Source organism: Chlamydotis macqueenii, unplaced genomic scaffold, assembly GCF_036417535.1.
Source record: "Chlamydotis macqueenii isolate bChlMac1 unplaced genomic scaffold, bChlMac1.mat HAP1_SCAFFOLD_74, whole genome shotgun sequence".
Classification (NCBI taxonomy): domain Eukaryota; kingdom Metazoa; phylum Chordata; class Aves; order Otidiformes; family Otididae; genus Chlamydotis; species Chlamydotis macqueenii.
In genome coordinates, this window is record NW_028239247.1 from 44,668 (window position 1) to 56,722 (window position 12,055).

General features: G+C 44.8%; 1 protein-coding gene across 1 annotated transcript in view; it reads right to left on the reverse strand.

Annotated features, from left to right (window-relative positions):
- LOC147595991 (protein patched homolog 1-like) overlaps window positions 1-12,055 on the reverse strand; it is a gene marked incomplete at its 3' end in the record, with an annotated part of 70,398 nt that overhangs the window by 30,749 nt on the left and 27,594 nt on the right. The window contains exons 3-5 of the mRNA XM_086771760.1: window positions 4,252-4,441; window positions 2,943-3,012; window positions 2,045-2,136 (exon numbers count right to left, since the gene is read on the reverse strand). Of these exons, the coding sequence (XP_086627886.1) occupies window positions 2,045-2,136; window positions 2,943-3,012; window positions 4,252-4,441 (352 nt within the window). The remainder of the gene's footprint in view (window positions 1-2,044; window positions 2,137-2,942; window positions 3,013-4,251; window positions 4,442-12,055) is intronic.

Below are 12,055 nucleotides of genomic sequence, written 5' to 3' on the forward strand. Positions count from 1 at the left end.
CCCTAACCATTCTATGATTCTATGATTCTATGACTTGGGGAAAACTATTCATTTATTTCTAAAAACAGCAGGAGAATGAGACAGGGAACAAGATAACCGCCCCCCACCCCTCCCTCTGCCTGGGCTTAACATTATCTCTACTACCTTCCTCTCCCGAGCGGCACAGGGGGGAAGAGGGAATGGGGGTTGCAGTCAGTTCATCACACATTGTTTCACGCCGCTGCTTCATCCTCGGGGGAAGAACTCCTCGCATTCCTCCCCTGCTCCAGCGTGGGGTCCCACCCACAGGCCACAGTCCTTCGTGAAACTGCTCCGGCGTGGGTCATCTCTTCCACGGGGTGCAGTCCCTCCAGAACGGCTGTCCCAGCGGGCCCTCCACGGGCCACAGCCACCTTCAGGCTTCCACCTGCCCCGACGTGGGGTCCTCCATGGGCTGCAGGGGGATCTCTGCCCCTCCGTGGACCTCCATGGGCTGCAGGGGGACAACCTGCTCCACCATGGTCGTCACCACAGGCTGCAGGGGAATCTTGGCCAGGAGCAGCATTACTGCTCCCCCTCCTTCTGAACTGACCTTGGTGTCTGCAGCTGTTTCTCTCACAAGAAAAGTTCTTCACAACAGGCTGGCAGACGTCTCTCAGAATCTCTTCACATCATCCAGCTCATCTCCTCTCCACTTCTTGCAGCCGGGCCGGGCCGAGTCGGGCCCAGTCGGCTGCTCGGCGGGAGGCCAGAGGGTGAGGCCTGCAAGGCCCATGAGGCTCGCGCCTCCCACTCTCTGCCCCCGCTCAGCTGCTTCACATCTTCTCCCTTTTTTTATTTTTTTCCTGTTTTCCCCTTCTTAAATACATTATCGCAGAGGCGTTATCATGGGACATTCTGCTCCCAATTGGCTCGGCCCTGGCCAGCAGCAGGTCCGCCCTAGGCCCGGCCGAGTCCACTGAACAAAGGGGAGCGACTTCTAGCAGTTTCCTACAGAAGCTGCCACCTTAGGCGCCCCTCACTAAACAAAACCACAACAGAGGGAAAGAAGGGAGGGAGGCTGAGGAAAGAAATCCTTTCACATGTACCAGATTACTTCTTGCTAGTCTAATAATCATCTTGCAAGTGTAATCAATCAATATAGCTGATGTTTGTTTATCTATAACAATTCTGTGCTCCTGCAAATGCTCTGGCTGCTTGACTATCAACCATCAAGCTTTCCTGCTACCATGGCTGTCATCGCTATCACTGTCATGTCTCCTACCTCCCACTTTTGAATTTGTGATGTTGACAGACTACAAAGGCTTTTGGCTGCCTTATTCTGTGATTCAAACCACACTGTATCTGCTTAACCAGGCTTAAGTCTTTATTTGAAATCTCCCAACCAGAAAATGCAACCCCCTCTTATTTCCCCATCTAAAACTATACACTAAATGTTAGGAGATAGCCATTGCAAATTGCTTTCACAGAAACATGCAAACCAGGACAGAAACAATAACTCAAATGCTAACTCTTGCATAATTAACAGAAAATGCCTGCACAGATTAACAATCAACTCTTTGAATGATCCAGGGCTTATAATATCACACTCGCAAAATATGAGAAACCACCTATAAAAGATACATTTGGTTTCTTTAATGATCTCATAAGCAAAGGATTTGAGTTTTATTCCTTAGGAAGACTTGAGATTTTACCCAAGAGACCTACATTTTCTTAGAAATAAAATTAATTCCCACACAAGGGGGGAGGGGGCAAAAAAAAATGCAAAAAAAGCATACAATTTAAAAAGCTTGAATTCAGAATTTATATTTCCTTTTGCATACTAGCAGAACAAGAAAAGTAATGACACAGGACTTAAATTGATGCATACAAATAATTTTTTTAGAAACGGAAAAATCTTTGTTCAATTAAAAAAAAAATACATGTGCATTTTCTGCAAAGACACTACAATTTTTTTTTTTTTAAAACCAGAATCTGAATAAGCAATGGGATGCAACTCAAAATCATGCATCACTTTACTTTTAAAATCAGACAGACTGGAAAGTTATAAAAACAGCATGCTTACAATAGATAGGCAGTTCCTGACTGTAGCTTTGCTCCCTCCCAGAAGCAGTCCAAAGGAGTGATAATTAAACAAGGATAAAGATATTCTATGATCTGTCAAAGTCAGAAAGGGAAAAAAAACACAGTTAGACTACAATATAATCTTGTGGTTTAACCCAGCAGGCAGCTAAACACCACACAGCTGTTCGCTCACTCCCCCATCCCCCAGTGGGATAGGAGAGAGAATCAGAAAAAAGGTAAAACTCATGGGTTGAGATAAAGATAGTTTAATAGGACAGAAAAAGAGGGGAAAATAATAATAATAATGATAAATAATATACAAAACAAGCGATGCACAATGCAATTGCTCACCACCTGCTGACTGATGCCCAGCCAGTCCCTGAGCAGCGATCGCCACCCCCCAGCCAACTCCTCCCAGTTTATTGCTGAGCATGATGTCATACAGTATGGAATATCCCTTTGGCCAGTTTGGGTAAGCTGTCCTGACTGTGCCCCTCCCAGCTTCTTGTGCACCCCCAGTCTCCTCGCTGGCAGGACATGAGAAGCTGAAAAGTCCTTGACTTAGTGTAAGCACTGCTCAGCAACAACTAAAACATCAGTGTGTCATCAACGTTATTCTCATACTAAATCCAAAACACAGCACTATACCAGCTACTAGGAAAAAAATTAACTCTATCCCAGTCGAAACCAGGACAAATCTAAACAACATCCAATGCCAGGTTGGATGGGACTCTGAGCAACCTGGTCTAGTGGAAGGTGTTCCTGCCCACGTCAGGGGAGTTGGAACTAGATGATCTTTAAGGTCCCTTCCAACCCAAACCACTCTATGATGATTCTATGAACACAAGTTGAATCATGAGAATATAAAATGTTTATAACCAAATGCCTGTTATGCCTACCTGGTCCATGTAACCTGCTTCTGTGATAAGTTCTCCTGATTTATAACATAAGTGTTCCAATTTCCATTGTCTGTAATAAATATAAAGAACAAGTTTGTTTTTTCTTTCACAATTACTGAAAAGTTATTTTTAAAAAGTAATATACATTAAAATTGCAACTCACATAGATGTGGTGGCCTGAAGTAGTGAATCACTGAGAAAGACAAATTTTATTCAATGTAGGTATATCACAACCTCACAAAAAAAAGAAAAGGTCTTTCTTTTTGTAGCTATAACTAAAAATATTTATTTCATTTTTACTAAACAGTCTCTGCAAAAGTCATTAAAAATAATGGCGCTACTTTTATATTAATAGGCTAGTTGACACAACTAAAATGGACAGAAATGTGGCTTTATATAAATGAGACCACTTGTGACTTATATCACTCAGTGACACAAGAGAGAGAAGTCAGCTTCAGGCTCAGACTAGCTCTGACTCATGCATGCAGGAGTAAAGAAACCATTATAATTTCTGTTTTCCTTGTTCAGCTGTATTACAACTTCCACTGTAGTGACTTATAGCACCTTAGAAAAGGCAGGAATTGGGTAAAAGATAATTGGAGTCTAGGTAGTAGTTCATTTAGGCATCAGTTAGATGTGCTGAAAGACAGCAGGCTTCATTGCCTTGCAGACAGCATCCCTAGGCACATCATAATGTAAGTAGTAACCCTGGAGGAATCACTTGTCATGGAGAGATCTCACTAGCCCAAAGTTGGTGCCTTGTTAAGGTGCACTTTTAGTATTTTTATTGTTGGACAACTCTTAACTCCTGCTTTTCAGACAACTCCCAGCCCTCAGTATGTACACACAGACACTCTGAAGGCCACTCTACTATGATTGCATCTATATTATTAAATAGCCCAGTAATTCCACCCACTGCCATTTCTCTTCCATTTGCATTTTCCCTTTAAACTCAAATTACTGGAAAGCTTTTCATTGTTAGGAATCTCATCAATAAAGTCTTATTTTTAAGAGCACATTTATCACTCCTTTACCAAGAAAAATGCTGGACACTAATAGAACTGCTCATAAGGGTACATTTTCAGAATCTCACTCAACACCTCTTACACCATTTTATTTGTTAAAAAGTCAACTAGTCACTGCTATCATGTCACAATTTCAAGTATCAGTAATTAGTGACATTCAAATCAAAACACAGTTCTAAGGGAAAGGTTCTGAAGTGCTATCCATTAAAAATATATGCAAGGAAACATCTGACCACCTTCTAGCTGTTACAGATTATCAAGAAAAGTTTTGCTTTTTTCCTTACCTGTTGTACATATAAACATCTACTCTGCTGGCCTGAAGTGCAGAGTCAAGGTGCTGTCTGAGTGCTTCTATTGTTAGTACATTAGCATCATCTTCCTGTGGAGTCTGAATCATGAGCTGGGGGTTAAACATGGCCTCTTCTCCAATCTTCTGTCGTGTGTAATTTAACTCCCGACTCACTCGTCCACCAACTGATGGATAAATATTAACAGCTTTGTATTAGCTAATAACAGCTTATTCTGGATTCACATGATGAGCACTCTCTGGTCAGAAAATTTTTACCATGTGCATGGAATATTCTACCTCAAATTGATTACAGCGTAGCTCTAAATCTAATATCAAATTTATTTTAGTAACAGTGTAACAAAAAACATATTCTCCATTAAAAAAAAGCCATTGTCTCTACTGCACTAAAACACTGATGTGCAAATTGGAGCCTCTTAAACAACATGTTTTTTCTATATTAGAAGCAATATTCCATATGTAAAAAAAACCCACAACCTTTTCCTTGCAGACCAGACCAAATACTCTTATGTTACAATTTCTTTCACTTGTATAAACAGTCTGCCCCAATAGCACATTTCAAGATAAATGGCTTCAATTTACACTATTCTAAATAATTTGGCAAAGGCAGAAGGGAGATGTTTCTCTTCAGTTAAAAAAAGGGAAGAGGGAAAGAGCAATTGTGCATGAGTACTTCTTTCAGCCTTATATAAAGTGAAAAAATATTAAATTTACATAAAGAAGTGCAGTCCTGAGTGCAACAGAGTGTAGCAGAAAAGGACCATCTACAAACAATTTGCCCTAGTGGTCCAGAACTTGCATAACATGGTGTGATACAGGGGATAATTCATACACATCTGTTTCTAAACCCACATGAGCTGAGCAGATGTGCTCCATATCAAAACATGGATTAAAAAGAAAAAGAAAAAGGCAGAGAGAGACTGCAAAGGAGACAGGCTCTAGAGGGAACCATATTCAATTTGCCTTGACAGAGAAAATTACATAAGAATGGAAAATTATCTTCCTACTTACAAAAAAACCCATTCAACTAGAGTACATATAGTTTATATAATCTCCCCTATAGTCCCTCTAGAAAATACATATGGGAGGGGGTTCAATTAATTCAGACCATTAGTTGAATAAAGACCACATCCAGATGAGGAGGACAAGAACACTACCAATATACTGTTTCCATCCCTTACAATTTATTAACTTTATTGTTCTGCTAGGCCCAAGCTACAGATCTGGTCTCATTTGTTACATTTTTTTCAGTTGTAGTTACCTTGGCACTGGTGATCTGAATTACTGTCAACGTTTGGTTCTGCAACAGTAGGAATAGAAGCTATACATGTACATCTCTCTCTTCTTAGGCCACATAATGGAAAACGGATCTGTAACCAGTCAGTAGTGTGAGAGATGGCATTCTCAAGTCTGAACAAGCCTAGGACATACTATTTCAATCAGTTGGATCCTCACTCTACCCGTAACCCCCCTGGGGCTAATGGGACCATCAGGCAAGAAGCTAGGCCCTAGCATGGATAAAGCTGTCAGAATCAGGACCTCAACAATCATAGTCACTCTGGCACAAAGTATCACTTAATTTTAGTTCAAGAATTCTTTGAAGAAGTAAGTATTTCTACAACACACTACAACCATCGTCTCAGCCTGTCATATGTGGCACTACCTCCTTAACATCATGTAACAATGATCAGCCCACAGTAACAAAAAATAAAAAGCAAAGTATAAATTCCATACCTAGATTCCCCTTATAACTTATTGTCGTAGTTCAGCCCCGATCGGGACCAGACTACGCAGCCTCTCTCTCGCTCCCCCCACCCTCCGAGGGAACAGGGGGAGATGATATAAGAAAAACGGCTCGAGGTTTGAGATAAGGACAGGGAGAAATCCTTAGTTACCGTTACGGGCAAAGCAGACTCGACTTGGGGAAAAGTATTCATTTATTTCTAAAAGTAGCAGGATAATGAGATAGTGAACAAGATAACCTCCCCCCACCCCTCCCTCTTCCCGGGCTTAACATTATCTCTACTACCTCACCTCCACCCCGAGCGGCACAGGGGGGAAGAGGGAATGGGGGTCGCGATCAGTCCATCACGCGTTGTTTCAAGCCGCTGCTTCATCCTCGGGGGAAGAACTCCTCACATTCCTCCCCTGCTCTGTTGTGGGGTCCCTCCCACGGGCCACAGTCCTTCGTGAAAATGCTCTGGCGTGGGTCATCTCTTCCACGGGGTGCAGTCCCTCCAGAACAGCTGCCCCAGCGCAGGCCCTCCATGGGCCACAGCCTCCTTCAGGCCTCCACCTGCTCCAGCGTGGGGTCCTCCACGGGCTGCAGGTGGATCTCTGCTCCTCCATGGACCTCCATGGGCTGCAGGGGGACAACCCGCTCCACCATGGTCGTCACCACGGGCTGCAGAGGAATCTCTGCCAGGAGCCATATTACTCCTCCCCCTCCTTCTGAACTGACCTTGGCGTCTGCAGCCGTTCCTCACAACAGGCTGGCAGACGCCTCTCAGGATCCTTTTTACATCTCATTCACTTCTCATCTCCTCTCCACTTCTTGCAGCCAGGCTGGGCCGAGTTGGGCCCAGTCGGCTGCCTGGCGGGAGGCCAGAGGGTGAGGCCTGCAAGGCCCACAAGGCTCGCGCCTCCCCCTCTCTGCCCCCGCTCAGCTGCTTCACATCTTCTTCTCCTTTTTTTTTTTTCCTGTTTTCCCCTTCTTAAATACATTATCACAGAGGTGTTATCAGGGAACATTCTGCTACCAATTGGCTCAGCCTTGGCCAGCAGTGGGTCCGCCCTAGGCCCGGCCGAGTCCACTGAACAAAGGGGAGCGACTTCTAGCAGTTTCCTACAGAAGCTGCCACCTTAGGCGCCCCTCACTAACAAAACCAGAACACTGATTAACATCTCTCTTATTACAGTGACAGAATATACAATAAATAAGACTGCATATGCATGGTAACAAAAAAGCTACTGTTAATTTATATCATTAATTAAACCCTAAAACTACTTAGACTTTGCCTGAAGTGTTTGAGTATATGCACATTAATCACAACTAAATGCAAATTCAAATCAAATAGCATACTCCATATCAAATAATCATTCTAGATTGAAAGTTACTTTGCAAATACATATATAAAATTTCTTGCACTGCTACTATGTTGAAAGAAGTGATTGTCCCACTATGCTCAGCATGGATGTGGCCTCACCTCAAGTACTGTGTGCAGTTTTGGGCTCCACAATATAAGAAGGATATAAAAATATTAGAATGCATCCAAAGGAGGGCAACAAAGATGGTGAAAGGACTAAAGGGCATGATTTATGCAGAGTGGCTGAGGATAGTAGGTTTGTTCAACTTAGAGAAGAGGAGATTGAGGAGTGACCTCATTGCTGTCTACAACTTCTTCCTGAGGGGCAGGGGAGATGGAGGTGCTGATCTCTTCTCTCTGATATTCAGTGATAGGATGTGAGGGAATGGCTTAAAGTTGCATCAGGGGAAGTTCACATTGGATATTAGAAAAAAGTTCTTCACTGAGAGGGTGGTCAAGAACAGGAACAAGCTCCCCAGGGAAGCCTGTCAGTGTTCAAGAAGCATTTGGACAATGCTCTTAGATATATGGTTTAATGTTTAAGTTGCCCTGGGTGGAGTCAGGAGTTTGACTCGATGATCCCCGTGGGTCCCTTCCAACTCAGGATATTCTATGATTCAATGATTTATAAAATTCTACTTTCACTCATGAGGCTGATGTTCATGTCCACTGCTGTCTTTCTCCATCAGCCAGTACTCTATGATATGCTAATACATTTTGCTTCGTAGTACAGAGACAAAGCAGTGGGGATAGGGGAGCACATATATACTAATATATGTCTTGGAACAAAAGCTTGCTTTTGCAGTCCTTTATACTGTAATTACTTCAGAACACAAAATGTATCTTTCTCTTTTTTTTTGTTTAAATGCCACCCAAGACAATAAAGACTCAATTGGACGAGGACTATGGAGTCAACCATAAACATCTACTCCTGCTACTATACTCTTTCCCATTCCACTCACACTTCATTTTTTAATTTAACTAGGACTTGAACCAACAGATCACACCATACAAGACAAAGGGCAACATTCCTATCTGCTGGAAGTGACCAATTGTTTATATTCAAAACAAATGATTGCTTCCTAATCAAGATCCTGTTAAACTATATTAATTTCACTGAACAAGGCAGGTTTAGCTAATCTGAATTGCATCAATCACACAAGTCTGTCATCAGAAGCAAAGCTGTTTTTTCCCCTTTTACATTGAAAACAGGAATAGCAAAAACATCCAAGAAAGCAGGCACATGTTCCAGAATTCAACAACAGAGCTGCTGCACATTCTTCTTAAGGCAATACATCAATTAACTATTTATTTGACGGGTCATAGAATAATAGAATGGTTTGGATTGGAAGAGACCTTCAAAGGTCATCTAGTCCAACCCCCCTGCAAGGAGCAGGGACATCTCCAACCAGATCAGGTTGCTCAGAGCCCCAGCCAACCTGGCCTTGAACGTTTCCAGGGATGGGGCATCCACCACCTCTCTGGGCAACCTGTTCCAGTGTTCTACAACCCTCAGGGTAAAAAATTTTTTCCCAATATCTAATCTGAATCTACCTCCCTCTATTTTAAAACCATTACCCCTCGTCCTGTCACAACAGGCCCTGCTGAAGAGTTTCTCCCCATCTTTCCTGCAGCCCCCTTTGGGCACTGGGAGGCCACTCTAAGGTCTCCCCAGAGCCCCCTCTTCTCCAGGCTGAACAGCCCCAGCTCTCTCAGCCTGGCCTCACAGCAGAGCTGCTCCAGCCCTCTCAGCATCTTTGTGGCCCTCCTCTGGACCTTCTCCAACTGGTCCATGTCCTTCTGATGCTGGGGGCTCCAGAACTGGACGCAGTGCTGCAGGTGGGGTCTCACCAGGGGAGAGTAGAGGGGCAGAATCACCTCCCTCAACCTGCTGGCCACGCTGCTGGGGATGCAGCCCAGGATGTGGTTGGTTTCTGGGCCGCAAGGGCGCATTGCCTGCTCATGTTGAGGTTCTCATCCACCAGCACTCCCAAGTCCTTCTCCTCAGGGCTGGTCTCGATCCATTCCCCGCCCAGCCTGTGTTTGTGCCTGGGATTGCCTGGATCCATGTGCAGGACCTTGCACTTGGCCTGGTTGAACTTCATGAGGTTGGCACGGGCCCACCTCTCCAGCCTGTCCAGGTGCCTCTGGATGGCATCCCTCCCTTCCAGCGTGTTGACGGCACCACACAGCTTGGTGTCATCGGCGAACTTGCTGAGGGTGCACTCTATCCCACTGTCCATGTCCTGACAAAGATGTTGAACAGGGCCGGGCCCAACATGGACCCCTGAGGAACGTCACTCATCAGTGGTCTCCACTTGGACATTAAGCTGTTGACCGCCACTCTCTGAGTGAGACCACCCAGCCAACTCCTTATCCATTGAGTGGTCCGTCCATCAAACCCATGCCTCTCCAGTTTAGAGAGAAGGATGTCATGCGGGACAGTGTCAAATGCCCTGTTCATAATGTCCATTATGAACATTTCTTCTCCCAAAAAGAATAAAGATAACTCCACACGCTAAATGCAGATACTTTATATAACAACACTCATACAAAAAGATTATAAAATTAGATTGCAGAGGTAAAAAGATTACGTGAAAAAATATGGATGGACCAAAAGCAAATATATACATCGGTGGCCTTTCAATATATCAGAAAAAATAAAGAACAAGAAGGAAGACAAAAAAATTACAAAAATTTTCTACCAGTTAGATGTTTTCACTTCTTTTAACTGAAAGTTTACAAAAATCACTGTAGGCTGCCATGCCCAAAGATCTTGCATGTAAGCAAGGAAGTGCTTGCAAGGCACCATTATGGAGAAATCCCCAAAATCCTTTCTGGAAAATCAGCATGCTGAGGTGCCTCTCTGAAGTGCACGTACACTAATGCATGCAGCATGGGGAATAAACACAATGAGTTAGAAATCTGCGTGTAGTTACAGGGCTATCATCAAGAGACACATACACACAGCTAGAAGCAGCCTCACATTTAGAGGCCCTTGTCCTCATGGGGGACTTCAACCACCCTGACATCTGCTGGAAGGTCAACACAGCAGGGCATAAGCAAGCCAGGAGGTTCCTGGACTGCATTGATGACAACTTCCTGACCCACGTAATAAAGGAGCTGATGAGGAGAAGGGCTCTGCTCGACATCATACTCACCTGTTGTGGTTTTGTTAGTGAGGGGGGGCCTAAGGTGGCAGCTTCTGTAGGAAACTGCTAGAAGTTTCCCCTTTGTTCAGGGGACTCGGCCGGGCCTAGGGCGGACCCACTGCTGGCCAAGGCTGAGCCGATTGGTAGCAGAATGTTCCCTGATAACGCCTCTGCGATAATGTATTTAAGAAGGGGAAAACAGAAAAAAAAAAGAAGAGAAGATGTGAAGAAGCTGAGCAGGGGCAGAGGCACAGAGGGGGAGGCGCAGGCCTGTTTTGGCTTGAAGGAGTCCCATGGGATAATGCCCTGGAGGGAAGAGGGACCCAAGAAAGCTGGTTAATGTTCAAGGATCACCTCCTCTAAGCTCAAGAGTGGTCCATCCCAACAAATCTGAAGTCAGGCACAAATGCCAGGAGGCTTCTGCGGATGAACAAGATGCTCCTAGCAACACCCAAACACAAAAAGGAAGCATACAAAGGGTGGAAGCAAGGACAGGTAACCAGGGAGGATGCATTGGGTTTGCGTAGCAAGGTTTTGGTAGCAGGGGGGGCTACAGCAGCGGCTTCTGTGAGAAACTGCTAGAAGCTTCCTCTATGTCTGATAGAGTCAATGCCAGCTGGCTCCAAGACAAACCCACCGATGGCCAAGGTCGAGCCAATCAGTGACGGTGGTAGCGCCTCTGTGATAACATATTTAAGAAGGGGAAATAAAAAATCTGAGCAACTACAGTTAGAGAGAGGAGTGAGAATATGTGAGAGAAACAACTATGCAGACACCAATGTCAGTGAAGAAGGAGGGGGAGGAGGTGCTCCAGGCGCCGGAACAGAGATTCCTCTGCAGCCCATGGTGAAGACCATGGTGAGGCAGGCTGTCCCCCTGCAGCCCATGGAGGCCGACAGAGGAGCAGAGATCCACCTGCAGCCCATGAAGGACCCCATGCCAGAGCAGGTGGATACACCCAAAGGAGGCTGTGATCCTGTGGAAAGCCCATGCTGGAGCAGGCTCCTGGCAGGACCTGTGAACCTGTGGAGAGAGGAGCCCACACTGGAGTAGGTTTGCTGACAGGACTTGTAACCCTGTGGGGGACCCACGCTGGAGCAGTTCATGAAGAACTGCAGCCAGTGGGAAGGACTCACATTGGAGAGGTTCATGGAAGACTGTAGCCTGTGGGAGGGACCCTACGCTGGAGCAGGGGAAGAGTGTGAGGAGTCCTCCACCTCACGAGGAAGGAACAGCAGAAACGTGTGATGAACTGACTGCAATTTCCGTTCCCCATCCCCCTGTGCCACTTAGGGGGAGGAAGTAGAGAAAATCAGGAGTAAAGTTAAGCCTGGGAAGAAGGGGGGGAGGTGTTTTAAGATTTAGTTTTTATTTTCTCATTATCCTACTCTGATTTGACTGGTAATAAATTTAGTTAATTTTCCCCAAGTCAAGTCTGTTTTGTCCGTGACGGTAATTGATAAGTGATCTCTCTCTGTCCTTACCTCAACCCACAAGCATTTCTTTATATTTTCTCTCCCCTGTCCAGTTGAGGACAGGGACT